Raw genomic sequence first — 25,683 nt, 5'->3', positions numbered from 1 at the left:
ATACTCATGGAGTTCTTGCCTGGAGACTCCCTGGTCTTCTTCTTCCTGCTTCAGATGTGTTACAGGACATTTCCAGGATTGCCATTACCAGAAAGAATTAGAAAAGTCCTGGCAGCCGTGACATCTCACCCTCAGGCTCTGGGAGGACTATATGCTTGCTAACAGGTCAGGTTCAGCTAGCAGAGAGATACTTCTCTTCCCCTCAGAATGGAATAACCCTCAGCTGCCATTTATATATTTTATTTCCTCCTCCTAACCTTGGTCTTGGAACTTCATACCCTTGTGTTTCTTTTCTGCTGGGGGAATACTTTGTTCCACAAGCTTAAGTGGCGTTGCCTGCTCAGCTGTGCAATTTCTGAATCAGGCAGGGTTTCTTCACAGTGAACATCCTTATGTCCCTCTGTACAACATTCATGGGTCCAAAACTGTGCCTACACATGTATGGAAGTTAACAGATCACTAAAAGTCTTCATTTTAGCCTTAAATCTCTATTGGCTGCTTCCTTGGTCAATAATACCTTCAACCAGAACGTAAGGGCAAAGGAAGGGAAAAAGAAGGAATCCACTCTCAAAATAAAGCCTGGTAAGCCAATTTCTGTGAAGATTTAAGAAAGAATCCTGATTTGGCCAGTGGTGCTACCACTCCCTGCATTCAGGACCACTGATGGACAGGGTGCTGACCTCTTGGCTGGAGCAGTGCACATTAGTATAACTATACCCCGACTTCATCCCAAAACCTAGCAAGGATTACTGTCTTGTCTTTTTGAGATTGTAGTCACAAAACGTAGCAAGGATTACTGTCTTGTCTTTTTGAGATTGTAGTCACAAAATGAAGTGAACTGTGGGCAACATATTCAGCTCACTTTCACATACACACTGCAAGCCTTGTTACCAGGGCCTCACAAAGCATCTCTTGAAAAAGGAATACAAGATGGTCTTTGTAAATAAAAGTTCATGAGTCTGAAGAATGAAGTCATTTTCCAAAATCACAGTGAACGATTTCTTTTTCACAAGCCGGCGAGAAGCTGAGAACTGGGCTTGAGGGAAAGGAGCTGAATGAAGCATGTTAGAGAAACCACTTAGCCCTATTAGCCCATGTCACAGCCAGGCTGTCTCCCTCCTCCTCTTCCTCCTCCTCCTCCCGCCCACAGCCTCCCCTCCCCCAAGACATAAGGAATGGCTAGTCTAGCGGGTTTCTATTTAATAAATTTGGCACATTTCTGCCTTCTGCTGAATAAACTGGAGAATGTTAAAAAATAAACAGTCAGGAGAGTCAATGATTTGTTTGGAGCAGTCGTATGGAGTTGTGGGGGGTTGGCATGGAAAGGGAGGAAAGGGTGACCTCACTTTCTGAACAGTAAAGTTTGAGTGGGAGGGTCTCCACACGAAAGGTAAAAGAAGGAATGATGTGAACATGTGAAGGAAGCCAGAGCACTGAACGGAGTGTCAGTCTGTATCCTGACAGGGGGAGATAAGGTGGTTGGAGAGTTAGCGGTGCTTTCCTGGAATACAATCTCTGTTTGACACTCTCTGCTTAAGCACTGCCCATCTGTATGTTATTGTGCTCGAGCCTCTGGGGAAAAAGAGGAGCCACAGGCACGGAGAGAGAACGAGGGAGGCAGCAAAAGCATTTTCTCCCCTTCTTTTCATTTTTTTTTCTTGTTTTTTCCTCTTTTTTTCTTTTTTCTTTTTTTTCCCTCTTTTAAATCAGGATCCGGTTAGACTGCCTTGAAGTGCCACATCTGGAAACTGAATGCTGAAAGAAAGTTAAAATAACTGAGGCACCACTAAACCAAGGGGGGCTGATTGCAGAAGAGGGTAAACAATTACTGAGACGCTAGAAGACCACTGTTGGATGTAAGGGGAGGAAATGGCTTTGATCTCCGCCTGGCCCCTCGTTTCTCCTGTATTTTTCTTTTTGAGATGCTTCTCCTCCAGCACAGCCTCCAGTGAGGGAAGCGTTTTTCAGTTTGACATTGAAGGTAGCTCAGCGGTCAGCACGCAAGAAGCCACTGTTATCAGAGGGCAGCAGCAGGCAGTAGCTACTGGAAGTTGGGTGCCTTTTGCTGAGGTACAGTAATTCCCTTCTCTCTCTCTAGTGTTTGCAATTTTCTGTTTTCACCTGTCTGTGTCAAAGATCCCATATGGTAAATGTTAGCTTAATCATTTGAGCCTTAAAGCAATATAGGAGGATTTGGGGGTGAGGGGGGAGGTGGTCTGAGACATTGCATTTCGGGACTGGAAAGATACAGTTCAGACTTCAAAATGTACACATGTCCTGCCTGCTGTGAGCAGACAGCTGCTGTACTTTGCAGTGAAGCTGGCTTAGCGTGTCTCTGCCTTTCCTGCCAACATAGCTAAACAGGCCTGTCTAAACAGAGCTATTTTACAAGAGTTAATTGTCACAACACTTTTCTGCTTGCTTTGTAATTCCTGCAATTGTAATTCACTGAAATTTCCCGAACAAGTCTATTTTTTGATGGCAAACTCTGTCCTGTAAAAGTTTGTGCTTTTGCTTCTAAATGCCATCCACCTCCAAAATCTGAAGTTTGTTTTCACAGTGAAAGCAGGGGATGATAAATCAAATGCATCTAGGAAACTGCCTGCAGAGAACACACCTACAGAGATTTCAAGTTCCAAAAATTATGTGGTTGAGATTATTGAGAGATCTGAGAAGCAATTTGACAATGGAAAAATTTCCCCTGTTATTTTGGGGTTGATTTATACTCTTTATTTTAGCAACACTGCATCAGGAATGGGCTACTCAAAAATATGTCTTGAGGAAATAATAAATTACTCCAGCATACACGGGGGGTGGGGTAAGTTTGGAAGTGGAACGGTGGACACAGCACAGTAATATCTCATGCATGGTAGATACAAAGTAGAAGGGTAATTGAGTTCCATAAGGTCATGGGAAGGAAAAGAGTAGTTCTTCTAGCATAACATCCAAAAATGAGGTGAGATTAGCACAGCTGTGTCACTGTGACAATATCAAGATCGAAATTTCCAATATCACATGGCTGATTTTCCAACTATCCTCCACTTGCCAGAATTAACAGCCATAGAAATAAATGCATAAAGCCTTCAGATATCCAGGGCTACTGCTGCAGGGCAGGACAGAGCTCATTCCCCTGCTCCAAGCAGCTGGACAGCCTCAGGAAACGCCTCCCACCCTGCCAGAGAGTTCGCCTGAAACATGACCTGTGTGAGAAAACTGAAGGTTGAACTCCGCATTGCTCAGCATAAGGACTCTCAGGAGCCATCCAAGTTTTTGGACAGGCTTCATGGTGTAGGATGTACAGATTTTCTTCTCTGGCCTCGGATCAGCCCCAAGAAGCTGCATTGCCACCTGTTGCTTACAACATGGAAAGTCCCTCAATTAAATGCCTGACTTAAGAGCTGGATGGGTTTTGTAGCTGCTTTTCATGGGATAATGAGCATAAGTGATTTTTAGTCTTTCTTGTTATGATAGTATAGTATGGTTTTCCCAAAGACACAGTTCACATTTCTTCATGCAAATATATTAGATTTTACCTTGGGAAAGCACTGTGGGATATATTGGACACTGCAGGGGAATGACACTTTAATTTCCTTCAACTATTTCAATCCTTTCTAAATTTTTGCTCAGGCCAACATAATAGATGTTATATAATAACTGATGTTGCCTCTGGTAGTTTACTTAAACCTATGCAATGGCAGCACTGAGACTCTGAATCCCGTATTCCAACTGGATGACTGTGCTTGGTATCATCAGCCAAGGCCCTTGGCTGCAGAATGCTATGGTTTCATGAGGAAGAAGCAGGGACTTTGGGACCCCTTGCTAGCTGCATATTTCAGCACCTGAAAATTGCCACCTCCGTGGCAATTTCCAAGGAGGCCCAGTAGGATGTTTTTTTGGGGATAGGACAAATGGCTCTGTAAGAGTGAGAACCTGCTCATTGATCCATGTGTGTGGTTGGTAACAGGATTTGAGGAACAGGCTTTAAGCCTGGAGGTTTATGTAGGGGACGGAGAGTGACACTTTGGTAGTCTCTCATCTGAGGAAGGAATGTTACTTTTGGTCCTTAAAGAGCTTCTTCCTCCCACAGCTCACCTCCCCTTCCTCAGCCTCAGGAACAGGGTTATCCCAGTAGGTTTGAATTAGCCTCTTTAGAAACACAAGTGCTTAACCCACAGCTCACAGCGAACCGCAGAGTAAACTCCCTTACACAGCGCGGTTTGATTCAGCTCCTTCGTCTAAATATTGACTCAGGCCTACAGCTCCCCGGAGCAGACAGAGGCTGTTAGTCATGTCAAATAGTGCCAAATTATACAAAGGGGGCAGTTTCTTATGGCAGAGTTACAAAGCCACAGATGGGGCTTCATTGTGGTCTGTGGTGACAGTCAGCTGCAACGTGGAACACGCCAGTGGGTGTTTCCAGGATGTAAATGGTGGGATGATCTTAAATCCTGGTAAGAGTTTGATATTATGAACCTATAGAAAAACAGGAGATTTCAGTTAATGTAAATATGTATCAGTGAATGTTTCTCAGCTTTCCAATCCTCTTCCTTTACCATGTGTGGCAACCCTAAGCTAAGAGAAACTGGGAGAAGGGGTTTAAAAAAACAGAATTAAAGTTAATGAGGAGCTTTGCCTTTTTTTTTCCCCAAAATTAGGATGAAAACCTTTCAAGAGAAGAGAAGTAACTACATTCTTAATGCGATGCTGATATGCTGTGTCCATGCACAAGAGAGTACCATGGGTCTGAGTTGGACTTCAGGCAATGTCAGCTACCTTGGTGCCCTCATTCTTAGTCATTCTGTAATCTAGACCACCTAAATTAGGCATATAAATTGTTCCTAGATGTTTCAATCAGAATCATGGGCTGTCTTCATGTACAAATCCAAATTCCCCATACAGTAGTGCAGACAGCAGATTTTTTTAAACCTCTAATTCCTAGAGGTGTTCCCTGGAAAGAATCAAAGAAGTCTCTTCCTCTTGAAAGACTTTGTTGGATGCTTGCTTCAGGACAGCTTTATGAATCAGCTAAAGTAGATGTTTAACTGGACTAGATTCCACACCATGAAATGTTGTGTTCCCTACATAAGGAGCATTATCAGTGATCACCATGGAATAAGTTATCTGCCTCTTGTTTAAAAAAAAAAAATTGTTTATAAATTGATTAAAATTATTCAGAAAGGTATATTGAGAAGGATTACAGTATTAGGAAATTGAAGATAGCTGAGAGAGTATGCAATCCAATTTGCCAACTCAGAGAGAGGTTAAGAAAAAAATTCGAATTTACTGTGTAATTACACACAGAAGAAAAAAAATAGGCTTATTAGTCTAATAAATTAAGGTATTGGTATATGGAACAATTGGAAACTGAATATGACTATGTTGAAACTAAGTTAGTTAAAAATTTTATTTTCATAAGTGATTAAGCACTGGAGATTTTATTCAGCTGTGTTGGTTTGTCCATGAAGAGGCAGATGAATATGAAAAGCACTCTTAAGTACTCAGAGTACTTTTGTGCTATTTAGGAAAATTAAGTTCCTTGGCTCATGAAGATAATAAGGGGAGGTGGGGAGATGTTACAGTCCTGAATCTTGATGTCTATGGGGAGACAGAGAGAAAAAGAGTGAATGCAGAGCACTGGATCCAGCTTATCAGTGCAACCCAACAGCAGTTTGGAGATTATGAGACTGTTTTTTCCAAACAAGGATAGATTAAAATATTTTGTAAGGAAAATTTGTGAGAAATGGAAGTAAATACTTAAAAGAGGCAGATAGCAAATGAAAACAGATAAGGAAGTGGCTAACATCAGAGATGGTTATTTTATATTCCACTCACTAGCTTGGACATAGCAGAAGGAAAGGGAATGGTGGGACACTTCCAGGTTTGGTGAGGCACAACGGTAAAACTGAAAACCAGAAGTTCTGAGAACAGTTATGGCCCACTGTCAAACACATGCCTCTAAACGGAGAGGCAGGTCATACATTACCATTTGAGTCTGAAGCCTGCCACTGTCAACATTTATGTCTGTAAATTTCTCTGATATAATGGTTTTAATTATATAGGTGTAGATTTTGTTCCCCATTAGGAAGAAAGTTCCTCAAAGAGCCTAAAGTGAGAGTAAAACATGGTACAAGACTTCGAATACTAGAGTATCACAAATGATTCTCTGTGACACTTAGTTGTCACTCTTCTTAATATAAAATGAATGTAAGGTGACATCCAGTAAAATATTAATTTCATTCTGATGTAAAGGACTTACAAGAGGCCAGAGACCAGAATAGGAGATGAGTGTGGGAAGGATTAGGAGAAGAAACAGAAGACAGACATTCTGTGGAGACATCTGCCAAGCCAAAAAAAGATAATCTCAAATGTCCTCCATGGAAAGAAGAAGTGAAGTAAATAGTGGGAAAGGAAGTAAACTAAAGCAGCAAGACAAAGGAGAGGAAAAAATTAGAGCAAGAATGAGATAATCAAGAGTCTTAAGAGTAAAGAAAAAAAAAAGAAGTTGGGACAGGGCAGGAATCCAATTCCCAGACTGAAGGAAGGTATGATATTGTTGGATAGATAGAAGAGGAAAACTCTTTTCAGCATCAGTGTTTTTGGCTCAGGGGAAAGGCAGAGAGGCAAAAGTCCTTTAAAGGAAACAATTATCACAGTCAATTCAAAATTAGTCATTTACTGTAAGAGAAAGTAAGAGGCAGAAATCATCTGATGGAACTTGTGTGTTAAAATGACATGTTTGACAATCATTTTTTCCCACCTAACTTTTATCAGCAGCTTGCCTATCTCTAAAGTGATAAGCAATTATTAGCATGGGACTTGTGACAAACTTACCTCTCTAAAATGGCTCACATTAAATATATAAACTGACAGCAACCATAAGTCCCAGCCACTTGTTAACAAAGACTCAAAATATCACCAAATTGTCTTCACTCCTTTCCCCCTAAATGGTTGGAACAGAAAATCTTGCAAACTGTTGAACGAAACCACAATTTGATCCCTGCTTGTAGAATCAATCTGTTCAAAACAAGCTAGTACTACAAGAAGCCGCAGAAGACCTAATCCTGAGGTGTGAGCCAAAAAGCATTTTAGCTTGACAGGAACCTTTATATTCTTTAAAGCTAATGTGAACTGCATACACTTTTAAAAAGCAGATCTTTAAATCAATTCACTTCAGACCCTTGAGGTTATGTTAGGTTAACTCCTATAATGGGAAATTTGAATTTCTAACTGCTGTTTTTTTCTGATACCAAGTTATGTTCTGAGAAACATCTATTAGTGGGGAGGAAGTTTTACTGCAGATGTTTGTGATTCCAACTTAAGTTTCTCATCAAAACTTTAATGAAAATCAGCTGCTTGGAGTAGTGCCACCAGTCTCCAAACCTTTTGAATCATAGGAAGCTAAAGCAAATGGAAGCACAAGACAGAGCAGATGCATAGTTGGAAGTTTTCTCCGTTTCAAGAAGATGTATAAAATAATCACCAGAAAACAAAATTTAAACTCCACTGAGTGTATTCCCACAAAGTTTTGGGCAAGTACTAGCAAAGTGACCTAAAGCTCACTCTGGGCTGTGAAAACCAATAAAAAGCCTTTTATGCCCACTCTTATTCACAACATGGGAAGAAAGGAAGGAATTAAAAGTCCAGTTTTTCCAGGGGGCATGAGAAGCAATGAAAGAATTGCTTTCTGAAGGAAAATTTGGCCTGATTTATACTGATAACAATTAAAGCTTCTAGTGTTCCAGAGCTGTGTAAAAGAGGTCTAGTTTCTGAGTAACATATAAGCTTTCCGAGTAACATATAAGCAGCCACTGATAATTTACAATTTGCTCCTGGACTTAGATTTCAAACACCAAAATATAGACTCTTTGTGTTTTATATTTTAATTGGTCCTCTTGAATGTTTGGATCTGATCCCAATCCATTTTCACACACCACCATGAGGAGGGGATGTTTGGGTTATGCATCCTAATGCAAGATTCAACAATTGCTGAATAGCATTGTACACAAAGCTGTTAGAGCTCCAAAGTTTCTGAAATTTAATTCTTTGCCATTAAAATCTCAAAGATATTTTCCTATCACTCAGAATACATAAAGTGTGTATTTGACAATGAAAACAGATTGACTAAAATACAGTAAATATGATCTGGCTTTGTCATTCCTGTTTAGCTGTATTTTGCAATTCTTTATATACTTATTTCCTTGCAATAAATACTTTATGAATACTAGAACTCCTTTTTCTTTTCTTGTGACAAGCCAGCAAGAAACAGAGAAAAACCCACAGCATTCAAGAGTCAAAGAATTAAAGAGGACTGTTAAAAATATTTTAGAAATTACTATTCCAACTTTACAAGACTGTAAGAACAACTATGATGTGTTCAGTCATGACATATGGAAGCCAGGGAGTATGAGAGGAACTGGCACACCTCAATTAATTTGAAACATAATTTAATAATTACAAAAAAAAAAAAATACTCCATCTGGAAGAACAACTTTCAATATGTTCTGTAAAAACAGACTTTTTAACTAAAACTGTAATACTCAGAACCACTGTTTGACTCTGCCTACCCAACAAAATGGATTCAAATTAGCTCATTCAATCTTTGACCTTTGCTGCCAGTGTAGCTACAGGAAAAGTAGCTACATAGAACCAGCCCGTAAACCAGATACTTTCTGAGCTGTGTTACCGCCCAGTTACCACCCTACAATGCATTTTTTACTCTTTTATGAAAGACCTTCCAAGTGGAGAGAGATTAGCAGATTTTCTGCCGAGGCTAATGCAATGTCAGTATGTCCTAGGGTTTCCTACTGTGGTTTTCCACCTTTGAGCCTAGATGGTAGCCCATGGAGAGCCACAGAGAGCCTGCCAGTCGTGACTCCCTTATGCTATGCTCCCCACTCCAAGCTCCAGGGACCCTTCCTCAAAAGCACTTTGTGGAAGGAAGCATTTGTCCAGATCCAGCATCCAAAAAAAAGAAAATAATAAAAAAAAAAAATCTGGCAGGACAAAATATAACATAACCCTCCCTACCCTGGCTATTAGAATCCTTCATGCCTCAGAAAGGCTAACATAGTCTGGCCCATTGAGGGTTGGCAAGGTTTGCCACTACCTGGCACATATCCATTCATTCAGAGGGATGTGGGCAGGTATTGGAAGTCTAGACATGGTATAAAGTTGGGGAATTTGCATACCCTGCTCAGTCTTTGCAAGTTTGTGGTTTTCTGTGGCTCTCTACTTCCAGTCAATGACAAGATAGTCTGCAGAGGCTATCCTTGGTCAGCAATAGCCATATCACTGCTCTTCTCTGCTGCGATTCCAACATTTCAAAGAGATGCAAAATCAAGCCAGGAAATACTAGAAATCTGGGAAGAGGGAAACTGAAGCTTGAGGTTTACCATCTCAGTATTAATAGGGTCCCACAAGCATATTAGTACTTGCTTTAATGCCCACTTTTTCATCCCTTGAAAATTTTTGTCTCTATCTGTAAATCTCTCAGGGAGTACTGTAGTTTGTCAACTGATTATGTCTCACTTATCTGAGAGACTCAATGACTCAGAATGTACATTTCATGGAAGTGGGGACTGGGTGGATGGTAGTTAATGAGGAAACAACATAGGTTTATCCCTTTTCCTGTAAATTCAATAAACTTGGCATTTTTTGAAAGAGGAAAATCAACCAGCTACCCTTTCAAGTGCAGATTTTCTATTTCTAACAGCAAGCATCTGTAAAAGTAAGTTTTTCACTCCGTGGCAGTACTAATAAGTAAATTAGAGACTGGTATTAATATCTGATTCTTAGCTAGCTTCCAGACAGCTAAAACACTTTAGCCCTCCCCCTTTTTAGAGAATGCCTTTTAAGCAGAGGCTTTGTCTTTCCCACTGTATATGGAAAAAATTACTGTGCAGTTCTATGGAGAATGCCTAGCTGAGATATGTTTATGTTGGATCCAACCCCATCTCTGTTGCTGAATGGCAGTTTGTTTTCCACTTGAACTGGGAAGGGGATAACAGTCTGGAAACTTTTTCAACACAGGAAATTTTAAAAAAATATAATACAATTACTTAGTCAAGGTAATATATAATGTTGTTGTTCTGCATAAAGCCATCTGGCTTTCAGCTATTTCTTCTTTTCGGGAGTCCCCATCAGTCTGTCACTGCTGCAGTGGAGGCATGCTTAAGCCCACCCAAGGAATCAGAATACACAGTGACAGTGGGAAAGGGTTCCTTATCATTTTTTTCCTGCATGCCATTCTCTGCTTTGCTCACTGGTTTGGAGGTTTCCCCTCGTGCAATTAGCCATATTCACTGTCTCTCTGACTGCTAGCTCTACCATGCATAGGGAGAAATAAAGGTAATATTTTTTCTCTGTCTTCCTACTAGCCAGATTTTATCAAGAATTGTAGTAACTATTTTCAGCCCTGCTAGTTTTAGTGATCTCTGATCTTTGCACCTAAAACTTTGAGAACAAAGTTTCCACCAGCTTCATAACCTGTCCTTTATTATCATACAAAATAAACTTCTCTTTTGGAGGCTGATGAGTTGATAACTCATCAGGTAATATATAAATAATCCAAATTGTCATGGATATGTCAGCAAGTGGAGTTTTCAAGTTTAAAACTTATGAAGTTAGTGTCTTGTCCTGTGTCCTTTAAGGCAACCACTTTTCCAGTAAATTCTGAGGAGGGCTCAACCCCTCTGTATATATAAACGATGGAGAACTTCTAGTGTTTAGTTGCTGCTTAAGACAGCAACAGTTGGAAAACCAGACTAAATTCAATCATCAGCACTCTTTAGCAGCTGCAGACTGGCCAGACACGGTGTGCCTGGCTCCAGACCAGCCCTGTGCTCCCAGGTGGGAGCATCACTGCGAATGCAGGCAAAAAGGAACAATATTGATATCCGTGCACAGGGAATGACAGAAAAGACACTAATAACAGAAAATTATGCTTCATTTGTTTCACCACTTATTAAGCAGTTCATTTACTGAAAAAGATTGTATGTTCACAACCGGTGTCACTGCTTTATTTATTGTTGTTTTGGTGTCTGAAGATTCAAATTACTCAGATTCACAAAAATATACTGCTGCAGATTTAATGAGCATTTCATATCACTTTTCCAGAATACTCCATTAATTTGCCCAAATCTATGGCAAACACACTCTTTGAGGTTTTTTATCAAACCTATCTCATGAGAATTTCATTAAAAAATAACAATATGCAAAAATATTACAGGGCTCTACTGAATGACAATTGAAGCAGGAAAGAATTTGCTTTTATATTTGTAATTTAAATAACAAAAGAGAAATTTTGTGTAATAATTACTTTAGTTCTAATAATTACGTTAGTTTGCAGTCTCATTAAATGCAATTAGAACTGAGATACCTGTCAAGATAAATGGATAAAAAAAGATTAACAGCATTGTGCCCAAATCTCTTCACCAACTTCAGGTTAATTTCTAATTTACAACATCAGTGGAACACTGGAAATAATAAATATTTCACAGTTAACAATGTCAGAAATTTAAAAGAACAATATGGGGATTTAATGGACTACACTAGGGTGCTTATTATAAAACTATCATAAACATTGAATTGGAGACTAAGCTAAAAAATATGCTCCTCTCAGGAATGTTTACAGTTTTAAAAATAAAATTGAAATTGCAAATGACTAATTTGCATGAAGCTTCTGCCTTTGAAATGGTAAATACTATTGAGTGGCTTTTTGCATGCAGACAGTTCCCTAACAGCTGTAGTGTCCTACTAAATGGAGTAATTAACTGTCTAGCTGTGATGTCACACATTGAATTCATTTCTTCAGTAATAATAGTTAGAATGTGACCTTTCTTGTTCAGAAGAATTTGATACTGTAGACCAGAGGTAATGAAGGCTTATAGAAATTATAAATAGAGCTTGGAGGCCTAGGGGAAGCTACTGAACAAGCGTGTTTGTTTTTAATTCTCTAGTTTGCAAGGCTTCAAAGCTCAGATAAATTTAGCAAAAAATCAACAGATAATAAATAAAATTGTAGAGCAGATGTTCACTTTTGCCTGCACGTTTTGGGGTATCTCATGGTGGAGAGCAGAACTTCTGTCTATCTCTCTCTCTGATTACTTTGATGGTAGAACTTGCTGGCCAACAGGTCAGTTTTTAACTTCTGAGGGCTTCATTCTCCAGAGGAAGACAAAGATCCTTCTGAAATGTCACTCCATAGAGATTTATATGTTCAAGTACAAAGGCAATCTTGAATTTATTACTCATGGTCTGGGAATTTAAAGTCCATTTATTTCTTCAAATGATAACTTAGAGTGAAGCATGACAGCTCTGTGAAATGGCACTATCAGGCCATTTTATTTTTAAAATTAGTTAAAGCTTACCTCAGTGGCTGGGAAAACTACATAGCAAAGATCTGGTCTAGGAAGATGCATGGAATAAATTAAGAGAAAATAATAGGACAGATAAAGGGGAAGTTACCAGCAGAATTAATGTTCTTTGTACCTCGAATAATAGCTCCTGCTCTTAATTTGTTTTTTTGACAAGAGAAAAATGCTTTAATCATTGATTTAACAGAAACTAATGCCAACGATATTTTAAAAAAACAACTATATCAAATAGATTTTTCCATATTCATGTTTCCTTCCTTGTATGAAAAAAAACCCCAGATTTTCCTTAAATAGCTGAAAAGCTCACTTACAAAGTTAGTTTGAATCTTTCATGGGAAATTTTATCACTGAACTGTAGTTTTTTCTTTCTATACTCTTTGACAAATCCCTTTCATATATCTGGTAAGCTCTGGCAGTAAATTATTGCAGGTCACTCATAAAAGTCATCCTCAAATACAAGAGTGAGGTCTAACCCTAAGAAAGCATGGTGGGGAAAAATGGGGAAGGCAACACAATGCCAAGCAATGGTGTTTACATATCAAAATGTTTTCAAACTATGGCCATTTAACTGAAGGTGAAAAACATTCTTTCAGCACTGCATTAAGAAAAGTCTTGGGTCCAGAAACAGCTTTACATTCTCTGCAGACATCTGGAACAAGCAAAACACAACTACCAAAAATGTCTGGTCACATAGGGATGTTCAGTATTCCTGGTGCTTCAGAGCAGTTCTCTTAAAAGACATGAAGTTGCTGAGGAGTGTCACTGCTGGGTACACTGGGTGCATCTGGGACACTGGGATTATGCTGTGTGCTCTGCCACGGGTTACACTGGGTACCTCTGGATACAGTCCCAGATAATCAGCTCTAGGCAGCCCTGCTTGGACCAGTCGACTTCCAGAGGTCCCTTCCAGCCTCAGCTATTCTGTGATTCTGCATGGCTGTGGTCATTATTCCATTTTACTGATCAAGAAACTGAATTAAAGACCAATGTTCATTGTCACACAAGACATAAGCAGAAGAATGTATTTTCTTGAATCCCAGTATTCTTATGAACTTAATTAGAGAGAGCAGCTCGTGCATAGAAAAAAGGCATTGAGTTTCTTTGATGTTCAGTGAGAGGGAATATTTTTGTTATGTTAATTTCAAACAGTATAATGAAACTATTGCTGTGGAGGTGTTCATAGATTAGAGGTGAAGCATATGTAATAAAGTGGATAAGTGGCTGAGACCAGGTACGGGGATAGGCAAGGATAGCAAAGGTAGGAGAAGAGGAGTAGGAGGACAAGTGGAAAGCAGAACAGGGAGGACACAAGCATGAATAGTGGACAAGGCAACAACAGAATGGCTGTAGGAGCCAATGGAGGCAGGTGGAGATCCAAACCCTTCAGTGTAATGTTCAGTTGCTCCATTAATAGATATAGCCCAGGAGAAGCACCGAGGCCTCCCCCAAGAAGGGCCAATGAACAATCATCTCATCTGGTTGGCATGTACTGTAAGATTGTTTAAACGATATTCAAGCCTCGTTGCCAACAAGAGAGACATATAATATAGACAAGACTAAAAGGTAACTATAAATAAAAGCTAGGGTGAGCTATAAATACAAACAGAGAAGCCATGTGTTTAATCAATGCCTCACAACATAAAAACAGACTTATTGGTACATGCTCTCTGCATCAAACCCCTCACTGCTACAAGTACTCACTGTGCTTCTGAGGAAATTGTTAACTGCACGAATATCTGTCCATAGAAGTATTCTTTCTCCTTTGGCAAATTCAAAACAAGGTCTATAGAAAATTAATAAACAGATGATTGGCAACTACATAGTTACTATTGTAAAAATGTGGCAGCAGTATGAATGACAGAACAATATCAGAGCTGTCATCAAGTACTTGTATATAAAGAGGCCAAGGACACCTTCTAGAAATACTTTCTCCCTTGTGTCTCAAAAAACAAGAACACAATAAAGCAGAGAAAATTTAATTAGACAAATTCTACCCCGAGTTATACACTTCAGGATTCCTCAGATCATAGAGTCATGGAATGTTAAGAGTTTGAAGGAACCTTAAAGATCATATAATACCAATCCCCTGCCATAGCTGGCATTGTTGAAGAAGCAATAAAAAATCAGTGTTTCAATACAGCCATCTATTATGTCAACCATTTCAGCTGTTGAGAGGAAAAAGACCACAACCTCAAGCTTCTTTCTTACCAGGTATTATGTGAAAAAATGCAGAGCTTTGATTTGCATTTTTTAATTTCACTTTACTGATGATCTTGTGAACAGTCTGGTGTTCACGTGTCAAACAGATGAGAACAAAAACTGTGAAGAAGAGGAGCAATGCCAAATAACATTCAAAACAGAAAATAATATTACGACCACTATTTCATGCAGTTATCTCTGGCAATCCTGCTCTTTTGGAAAACAGGAATCAGGAACCATGCAGAGGCATCTGGAAGCATCTCATGGTGGGTTCAGTGATTTGTTATCTCCTAGTTAAGAAAAGTGGTGAGCCAGCCTTTCATGGTTAGCTAGGTCAAATTAGAAAGATGGAATACCTGCTGATGCACACTGCTCAGATATTGTACATGTACTTGTAAAATACGTACTGTATCCTGGGCACATAAAAACAGCATAGTTCTAACTTTAAATGCATCCCAAAATGTTCTTAGCAGTGTTTCTCAGCTGTAGTCAATATTTTGTCCCAAAGCATTTCAGCAAGAACCGGTGAGCTGGCACCACTGAGATCCTCATCCAAAATCATGGAAAAGTCTAGGTGTGAAGAGCACCAACGCACACTAATTAATACACACCTTATCAGTCTGATAAACTCAATCCCTGATGAACTCAGAGGAGCTGCCTACACTTTCAGAAATGGGAGAAATGAGAGCAGGTTTTCCTGTCTGCTGACCCTATGCAGTAAATGAAGTTCATGTTTTCTAGTGAACATGCAAGTCCATCCAGTCCTCTGGGACCAAGGCCAAAACCAGCACATCTCAGCCAGCAGCAGGGCCCTGCAGAGCAAATATAGGTATATATCCTTTGCCCCCACTTAACCCTTGTCCATCCCCTTGTACCCACACACTTCTGAAACCCCATGTAATGAAAAGATACTCCTAAAAACTACACATGCTGAATTCTCAACCTGAAATTTAACCTCCAGCAGTTAAGCACCTTTTCTGTGATCAATAAAGTGCATGTTTGCTGTGTAAGATGGCCCAGGGCTCCTGAGTGTGCTTCACACCAGAACAGGGGCAGACACTGCCTGGAGCTGGAGTTACACACAGTGTTTTCTGTTCATCTGATGGGTTTTATATTTTCGCAGCAAATGGAGAGAGGTTTCTTCTGCAGGTCACCAATGGCAGGAGGGTCAGGAGAGTGGGATGCAGTATTATCCAGCTCTTTTTGTTCGCATAAAGTTTCTCAGCAGGCTGAAGAAGAACTAAATCTTTGTGCCTATGATTATGAATAACACATCTTTGACCTGAGGAATTTGAGATGTCTATTAGTTTACTCCCAGGGAGCAAGAAGTGGTCAAATGACCATCAGTCTACAACTGGAAGACTGGATTTTTAAAATCTATGTTTAAATGCACTGAAAGTCAATTATGCCCCAAGCTGAAAAGCAGATGTGAAAGTCACATTGCTGTCCTCAGTATCTTTTGGCGAATGAAATACCAGAAGTATATTTGTGTATTTGTCCAAGGTAAAGAAGACAGTTTTGTAGTGAATGATTTCCAAGCAGGATAAGCCATAGATTTTGTGCCTGCCCAGAGTGGTTTTAAGACAGGATGTACATGGATTCAAACACTTTAGTTTATTTACATCCCAATTTGGCAAGGCAGAATTTTTAGTCTGCCTTTTGGAAGGACCCAGAAAATGTCCTTAGAATAGGGTCATTGTTTCTAGTCTAGATCTTCCCTGTACATACGTAGATAATTGGTTGGGTCTGTCAGACATCAAGTGCTGCCGTGCCACCTGAGCCCCCTGGCTTCACCTGCCCAACAGAGGCACGGTCAGCTGCGGGGGACACTCCCCTGGATCTCGAGGAGAGCTGGTGAGCAGCTAAGGCAGAAAGTCACACTGTCTGCCTTGTTTGGAGGAGAGGCGATGTCCAAGGAGGCAATAAAGGAGCCGACTCAGGGATGGGGAAACAGTCTCAGGTTTAATCCAGGCTCCGAGGATCTCCGAACTCCAGAGGATCCAAGAGAGCGCTCCTGAGACTCTCACAGCATTTTAAATACCAAGGCGGTAACAAGGAGAAGGGGGATTTGGGGAGTGGAAGGTGAAAGGACAGACAGATACAAAAACCAATGGGGGAAGTTTAAGGGAGGGACCCCGGAACCTCATCCAATCACTCGACACCCAGGGTAGAAGAGTCTGGAAGAATGGGATGGGGAGCCAAGTGATGGGCAAGGTGCCAGGGAGGGGACAGGGGAATGACTAAGCATTTTCCAGGAGATTGACATTGAGGGAACGGCTGGAAAACTCAGGGTGGAACCATTGGGAGAAAAACGAGGTGTGGAGGGGCAAACCATTACAGAATGTTTATAGAAATATAAAAACACAATACAACAATCAAGATTTCTTTTATATCCATACACTTTCTCTACCTGAACATACTTACTTGTGGAACAGATTCTAAGGAGACTTTGCACTTCTCCAAGGATACAGGGCCCAGCAGTTTGGCCAGATCTGTGCCATAGCTGTTGCAGCCTGGACACTGCTACAAGACATAGCACATCTGACCTGTGCAACAGGCTTCATCTCACAGACTTCGTATACAGAGCTGGCAGCTACACACAAACTGCCCTCCATGTCCCTCTGTGCTGTTGGGAGAGAGCAGCAGGCACAGCTGACTAAATTTAGGTGTGTTTCCGTATACAAGAAATCAAACCATACCATCCCGTGGAAAGTGTCCATGTGGATGGCTCCCAGCTTGCTGTGGTTTAGTCTTCCTGCACGGGCACGCAGTGCCAAGGCCAGCTTGCCCTCAGAGCATCATGGCCACAGCTGCTAGCTCAGCACTGCACCAGGGGCACAGAGCTCCTCGGGGCTTCAGGGCTCACATAGACATGCTGGGTGAGACACGCCGAGTGCTGAATGTTTGGCAAGATTTCTGTGAACTCTTGGCTGGGGATTGAAAGAGCAGTCCCTATTACAGGTGATGAAAACCAGAAATCTCTTTGGAAAAGAGTCCTGCCTGTTCTGAGGAAGCCAGAGGAACTGAAATAACATCAAATGTATAGTAGAGGACTGCTTTCTCAGGCTTTTTTCTCTAATGTTCTTATTTCTAATAAATAATTACATAAAAGGACTGGGAGATATTCAAGCAGGAAAACATCTTTATTTTTAGGAAGGGCAATAAGCTATTTATCTCAAGTTGGCCTAAGCAAACAAATTTCAAAAAGGCCTCAGAACTCTAACTGCCAATTTCAAATACTGCTTATAAAGACAAATAAACAAAAGCAAGCATGTTTGGGTTGGGTTTGGAAATGTCCTCAAGGAGCAGAGAGCTGATGTTTCCATGGTAATGCCATGTACTTCCAGCAGACTGGTCTCTGCTTTAGAGACAAAGATTTTTATATGAATGGAGGTGGTTTAGAGTATTCACTCATCTATGTATGATAAAAAATGTAGAGTTTCAATGACTTATAACTTTGACTCCCAAACCTGTTTGTCTAAACTGTTCCTTCCAGATGGATAGACATTACAAATTGATGTGAAGCTGTCAAGAAGGGACATTGCTGCACTCAATTCGTCTGATTGTTTCCATCAATGCATTGAAAACATGAACTTAAATTATCCGTGTCCTACTTTTACAGGGTTCTATGGCTGATGTGATGCCTGTTATATCAGAGAAGCAACATTTTTCTATTTTCTTTTCCCTGTGTTCTGAAGCAAAGTTTCATAGTGTTCAAGTAGAGTTTGTTTTCTTTTTTCTTCTTTCCTTTCTTTCAATCCATAAGAGACAATGGGAACTTCTAATGGTCCTACAGTTCCAAAACTGTTAATAAATCAATGTCAAGTGATAAATATTATTAGGCAAATAATTGACAATGTGTGTCACAGTTCTCCATAAATATTTTGATTGAGAGATAGCCTCTCAGGCCAGATTTCACACTCCTCAAGTATGACTTCCTTAGGTTTATGTCTTTTGACAATATTTTTACCACCTTTATGGAAGAGATCAAGCTGCAGAAAAATGAAAACTTCAATGCACAAATATATTTTCAAGATTAAACTATATGGCGAATTAAATTTCATCAAGATAAAGCAGATAAACAAACTGTGGTATGTCAGCTTACCCAGAGCTAGCTATGTATGTACTTGGCCAAAACCAGATGGCGGGTAATGAGAATTAATTATATTCTCTTCCACTGAATGCTAAAAGAATATAATCAGGAACAGTTTCTAAGACTTGAATATCATATCATAAATGAGGCTAGACTCATTTAACTAACCTCTTGGCACATGAAGATATATGGAGGCTGCCAGAAACTAAGAAAATGTGCATCTTTTCCTCTTGCCATCAAATATCACCCTTCTACACAAAGCACAGTGTCTCCAATACAGGATAGAACTTATTTGTATTTTTGCAGATAGATCTGGGATATTATATTAATTACGTTAATTTTAATTTCAACACGAGCTCTTGAGTTCATCAGGCTCAGTGGTGCCCAGATTGCATTCATTTTTACTATCCTGAACAGACCTTTCTCTCTAGTAGGGAGACTCTACCAAGTAATACCATAATATTTGACCTTTTCCTCATGCCTGAACATCCATGTAGCTCCCTGAGGATCCTTCTCAGACCTGGAAGGAAGCACACCTTTGGACTCTCTAGCAGCAAAGACCATAACACTGCTGGGAGCTACAAACAAGGCTCTACTGGCACTAAACTTAGCAGTATCTTGGCAGCTGATGTGCAGTGGCAACTGCTTTGAATTTGGTTCTTTAGATTCAGTTCCCCACGTGCACCAGCTGTTTCCTCTTTTACAATGGTCCTGGAGGACAGCACCATCTTTTTCTTCTGGGCTTTTTTTGTACCAGATGTGATGGGATTCCTGGTCCAAGACTGAAAATAGTAACATGGATGTAACACAAGCTGAAATGTCCATTAAATGTCTATAAATGTAGACCATTTAACCCTGAATACACATGCTTTTGTGACCTCATCACTTGGGAGGAAACTCTGGAAATAACAAGCACTGGTGTGGATCCAAGGGAGCCTTTTATAGTGGAAGAGAGCTTTTTTGTGTTTACATACTCACAAGTTACAAGTTCCAGTACTAACCAAAGATACATGCCATGCTTTCTTACCATTAGATGAGAGAGTCAATGGCTACATCTGAAGTACAAAATAAAGCAGTGATGGGACCTCCTAGTCAAACAGGACAACACAGCCTGTGTCCATGTGCTGAAATACCTCCCATGTTTGCCCAGGGAAGGGTACCCTTATAAAAACTGCCTCTTGGGAGCACATCCTAACAGATGCCATGCCTTGAGCTGGGCCTGGTCATTAGGAGGAAAATCACAGTCTGTCAAGGAGCAAGATCAAAGCCTGAAACCACACCTTGCCTTTCTTCAGCTGAACAGTGCAGATGTGACCACAGAGAATGCTCTGTGTGTGCTACCAGCACAGCACTCTTCTTTTAGGGAAAGCAAACCAGAAGAGGCAGGTTCAGAGCAAACACCCATCCCAACACAGCTGCACCCCTCCTGCAAGCTGGCAGCAGGGAAGGAATGGGGGACCTGGTTCTGCCCTCAGTTTGCAGGTGCAGATCAGGAACAGCTACAATTGAATTTATGGAACTGCTTGAATATAATATGGGAGTAAATTCATATTTTGTGTATGTGAATTGTCTTCCATCTTCAGTCCCATGTTGCACCCAGACCAGCAGAAAGGTCTGAAGAAGCAGAAAATTACTACAGGCTCCCCAGAACTTTCAGCATGCAGCTGGTTCTTGTTTATAAGTGATGCAATCATTAAATCCAGATGCAGGGCAGGAGGGGGGAATTAATACCCCACGGGTGCAGAGATTTTCAGGAGATCAGCAAGGCCAAGATTGGATTGGACTTTTCAACTTGAACAAATTTTGTCCCTCGGGGAAATAAAATATCTAATAATTGTGAAGACATAATTGCTAGTGCAGACCTATCATTTTGGCCTTCTAATTGTCTTCACCACTCAGAAACAGACAGTGGACGGAAACATTCCTCACTCAACTGCCTACATAACTATTTTGCAGGGAGAGTATTTCTATTTCGTTCCAGTCCTGTTTCTGCTTTGTGTGCAATAATTTTGTGCTCCCAGAACATTCAGCAATTTGAATCCCCCAATTAGCTCAACACTCTGACACTTCTTTTTATAAATATGATGTTGGCTTGAGCTCTGGAACCAATCACTCCATTATCACTAGTAGGGCAAGGAGCAACAAAAATATATCAGAATAGTTGAGAATGCCTGAGAAAACTTCAGAGCCCAAAGGAAATCTCGATCCCATTTTCCCTTGTTCCTCATACCATTGATTGTCAATATCTCATGTCTGGTTTACACTGATGAAGCCCATGGTTTAAAGTACTGTTTTAAAACAGTAAGCATCAGCACCTTCCAAGTTTTTTGTGATTAATTGAATAACATGGTGGGGAAAGTCTGTGAAAAAAATACTCAGATGATTTCCTCACATCTCATTTTGAAGACGGGCTGTGACAATAAAAATATAGGGACCCAGACTTAAGGCAGACGTCTTAAAGAACTCAGAAGTGTGTTTGCTAATAATGGGAGGTAAACAGGTTCCCAGTGGACTTTAGCAAAGTCTGTGCAGCCCTTGCCCTTAGTGCTAAAATCAACGATGTAGCACTGACCTGCACTAACTGGTTACTGCTGGGTGTGTGGATTAGATGGAAGCTCTCTCATGGCTGCAGTGCAGGCATAGCATCAGTTGAAGTATAAATGAGATTATCATTATGGCTGACTAAAGGATTTTCATAGACACCTTTACAAGCATTCCTACATTTTCATTGTCTGTATTAGCTGTCATAAGTAAAAAATTATTCTGCTTAGACCTGCAAAACCAAGAAAGCTTTTGGGCAGACACTAGAGGAACACAGCTAGGACCACCCACCAGCTCTGTTCATCAGAGAATATAACAAGCTTTAGATCTGTATGGGTGGAAAGAAATATTGCAAAGGCAGACATTGGGACAAGAATCTGTTTTCAATTTAGAAACTAACTGTCTCCCTTCCACAGTTTGTGGTGTAATCACTGAGCTGCAATCCTTAGTCTGGCGGGAGCCAGTCCTACCACTGTGTAAAGACTAAACAACTGAAAGAAACAAGCAATATAAATAGACAGTATTTCTGCTGTTCCAAAGAGTCTGTGGTCTGAAGACTTTGCCTCCTAGGAGCTATTATCAAAGAAAGTGTTTCCAAAACAAACCAGATAAAATTCTGTGCACAAGAATGGTAAAGGCAACTGAGTTTTCCATTTATGTTCATCTCCACTTCTCAGAGCTCTCTGGGATAAGATTGGACTAATGATTCATTTCTAAACCTCATTTTTAAAGCCTGTTGTTAGTCATCTCCTAAGATGTTGTTTTCTAAGCAAGCAGTTCTCTGAGCCTAGCCACACTTGGCAATGGAAGTTAACACATGGATGAGACTCAGGATTGCTACCCAGAGCTCCACAGCTGTAACTACAGCGCGATGCGGCGTGCGAGCGCAGCTCCCGGCAGTGACACGGCCATAGCGTGGTGCCAGGGCTGGCTAGCCCTGGCCACCAGCACGGACATTTGGCACTACTGCTCAGAGGCCAGTTTCTGTGGATAGGGGAGATATCACTCTGTGGGTCTGCCTTTGGTACTGCTTACCTGCTGTTCTGCCATAGCTTACCTGGGCATGAGAAGCTATGGGTGATAAGCTATAACTCATCCTTGATTTCACCCAGGAAAATAAGGAATAGGAAGATACAAAGGAAAGTTAACCCTCATTTGATCAGTGCAAAACAATAAGAAGCTTCTCAGCTCATAAAAATTCAAGAAGACACGCTTCTGAGTTACATGAACTTTACACTTTTCCCACTTTTTTCAAGGGTAGGTAACCTCAAGAGTCCCAGAATACAGTAAGTTCTGTACAGAGAGCCACAAAAAATACTTCAGGAAAGTCTGGCATACCTTGAACTCTGACACCCACCTCAGGGATGCTGCTTGTAAGTGATAGCAGAAACATCACTGCTTCACTGGCAAATCACTGGTGTGGCAAATAATTTTTGGAGTGCTAATGACATGCCAGTGTCTTCATATCAGCTCTGCAACAATATTGCAAGACTTAGACAAGACTGAATTACTTAGGATCCAAAAATTCATTAATCTAGCACAATACATGTGACACAGGGAGACTGGAGAGGGTGAGCAGGGTCACACAGGGTACGTGAGCTAACAGAGTTTGCTCCTGAGGTCAGCCTGTGTACGTCTCACCAGCTTTGCATAATGAGGGAAAAGTTCCTCAGTGAAGAACAAGAATTTATACACAACAAAACAAAAAACTATCCTCTTTAATTTTCTTTTTTTTCAGTCTCTGGAGGACACCTTAATAGTTTTGTGTTTCTGGTTCCTTATATTATTGCTTGAATTATTATTCAAAAGAAGGTGATCCAGATATTTACAATTTTTCTTTCATTTTGATAAGCTTTGGTGAGTTTTCAAAATTACTAAATTATATACAACAGGCAAAGCCACACATTTATTCAAAAGGGCATTGATCTTTGTAGGCATGTTTCTGTTTTCCATAGGTTATTCATCCAAATCTCATTAAAGCTTTAATGTAAAGCAAATTTTCTTTTATTTTCTTTTTTTCTTTTCTTTCTCTTTTCTTTTCTTTTCTTTTCTTTTCTTTTCTTTTCTTTTTCTTTTCTTTTCCTTTTCAGTAAAAGCTATTCCTTTCCTATAAACACACCTTCTCTACTGAATAAGGATTATGGTGTCTGGTTAACTCATCCTGTAGTACAACATGCAGTAAGAATCTTCCAGCTCCACACCCATAGCTTGTCAGGGACAGGATGCAGGCAGGAATGCTGACAGCTTTAACACTCTAAGGCAAAAAACCAAGCACCAGGACAGAGAGTGAAAACACAGACTCAAGTTCAGCAGTGTGTGTGTGGTCTGTTATGGTGGGGTTGTGCAGTGTGCTCTGGGGAGACCTGATGGCTGTAGCCTTCCTTTCCTCTCCTCTCACCAACCTAACTCTCCAGCTACATATGCATAGGAAACACTTTTTTTCTCATTGCAGGGATGCCAAGAAGGATTTTATCGTACCAGCTCAGGAAAATGCTCTCCTTGCAACTGCAATGGTAATGCAAACAGATGCCTTGATGGATCTGGAATCTGTGTGGTAAGGAATTCCTCTGTTCTCTGATTGACTGACTTTTAATACCAATGCTCAGTTTCAATATAATGCAAAAGCAGTGTTTGTACCACAAGAGCTTTTTGCTGAAGAAGGAACATAAGTAGGGCCAAGGCCATGAATTATCCTGGCCAAAATTAATTCTCACCTAAATTATCTCTGCAGATTCAAAACACTTCCCTCATGCAGTATTTGTGACAGTTAGCATGTGGAAAATTTTTAGTCCACAGAAATATGGAAAGAGTTTTGTATACCTCTGGAGAAAAAAAAAATGAATTCAAACACATTTTTTTCTCCCCTTTATAAATACAGTGCTGTGTATAATATAAACAATTTATAGTGGTGAATGACCCCTGTGAGTGTATATACATGTGTTACCCATAGCAATTCAGTTGCATGGCAGTCTCCTGCTGTGAAGGAACAACATGAAAAGGTTGAAACAATACACCAGGGGAAGAGTGTGTTGAGTTCCAAGGAGCTGTTACAATTTCCCTTATGCTCAATCTGACTCAGAATCACCTCATATAGAAAACTGTGTGTTAGTAATAGTAGTCAAACATTTGTAGCTCCAGAGCAAAAATCAGCCCAGTAAAACTAATCCAAACTACTAGCAGGCAATTAGGGCACTAATACACTAAAAAAATGATGGAAGCTAATGTGGTTTAAACCACATAGCAAGAGCTAGGCACTAGTATATTCTTTGCAGGCTTGTAAAAAGTCCAGCTTGTAAGAGCCCAGAACCGCTTGCTCTGCCATGTGTTACTTTTGACAAGTCATAAACCTTTGCCCTCACTTTATCTCTTCATAAAATTGACTCATAATATTCACATACTTTGCTTTGTTGCAAACACTATCAAGTTTTCAGTTATTCTAATACATTCAGTCAAATTCCATGGCATATTTCCTACCATTTTTATTTCTGTGGGAAGAAGACTGTGCAGCTGTTCAGCACAGGAAAAATTACTATGGCTTGGCCATTGTAATGTGCTTAGAATTGGCTGGTTTCTGCAGAACACATATTGGCTTCATTTTTAATACTAAATTTCAAAAGGGGTTTAAGACCGCCAGGCACTCCCAGATATTCTCTTTCACATGCATGGCTTATAGGATCATTGTCCCTTTAGTGTCAAGTGACAGTGATGCCAAGGGGAAACATCTGATGGAAAACTTGGGAACAAGGTAGAGAGCTTGTCACAGGTCTACTTCTGATGACTGTGGTCACCAGAGAGCTTCTGGAGTATAATATATGAATTAGGAAGTGATTATATCCTCCCTCAGGTTACAAACACAACAGAAGTCTTGTTTCCTGTGTTCTACAAAAATATGGCTAAAGTCAAGGGTTCAAGACAAAAAAAAAAAAAAAAAAAACAGAAAATTCAGAAAATTTACAGTATCAGGAAGAAATTATCTGAAAGTAAATGTACATTCCTGATTGGTGTTTCTTGTCTTGGAACCAGCTAGGTAATAAGAAATAACTAAAAGCTAAACCCTAGCTTACTGTTTGAGTTCAAATTGCTCTTTGATAGCTTATTGGAAGGATTTTAAAAGCCATTAAGCTCAGGTCATTTCCTTCTGAATAAAAAGGAACAGTGAAAAGGCTTAAGTGAAAGAAAAGTGAAAGGCAGAGGAAAAGTGCAGAATTAAAAGGAGATTTAAAGGTTTGATAGCATAAACTAGAGCCAGAGATGCCCATGGGGACTCCAGTAACAGGACCTTCCTGAAGATTTGGACATTTCCAGAGAAGTTTGGAAGGCTAATGAAATTCATTAACAGCAAAACATCACTGAGAAGTCCTGGGAGAAGAAAAGCTTAGAGAGAGAAATAGATAACTTGAATTACAGAAGAAGCACGTTAGCTGAATGAATTAATTCCATTTAGGAAATGGTGACTTGATGGTTGGTAATGTGACT

General features: G+C 40.1%; 1 protein-coding gene across 1 annotated transcript in view; it reads left to right on the top strand.

The window, feature by feature from the left end:
* Window positions 1-1,585: 1,585 nt before the first annotated feature.
* Window positions 1,586-25,683, top strand: part of LAMA4 (laminin subunit alpha 4) — a 96,818-nt gene continuing 72,720 nt past the window's right edge. Inside the window, exons 1-2 of the mRNA XM_021555532.4 lie at window positions 1,586-2,070; window positions 23,660-23,761. Coding sequence (XP_021411207.2) covers window positions 1,870-2,070; window positions 23,660-23,761 — 303 coding nt within the window. The 5' untranslated portion in view covers window positions 1,586-1,869. The remainder of the gene's footprint in view (window positions 2,071-23,659; window positions 23,762-25,683) is intronic.

Source organism: Lonchura striata, chromosome 3, assembly GCF_050655825.1.
Source record: "Lonchura striata isolate lonStrDom1 chromosome 3, ASM5065582v1, whole genome shotgun sequence".
Lineage (NCBI taxonomy): Eukaryota > Metazoa > Chordata > Aves > Passeriformes > Estrildidae > Lonchura > Lonchura striata.
The sequence above is the reverse complement of the archived record's forward strand: the minus strand, read 5'-3'. Positions and strand labels throughout refer to the sequence as shown.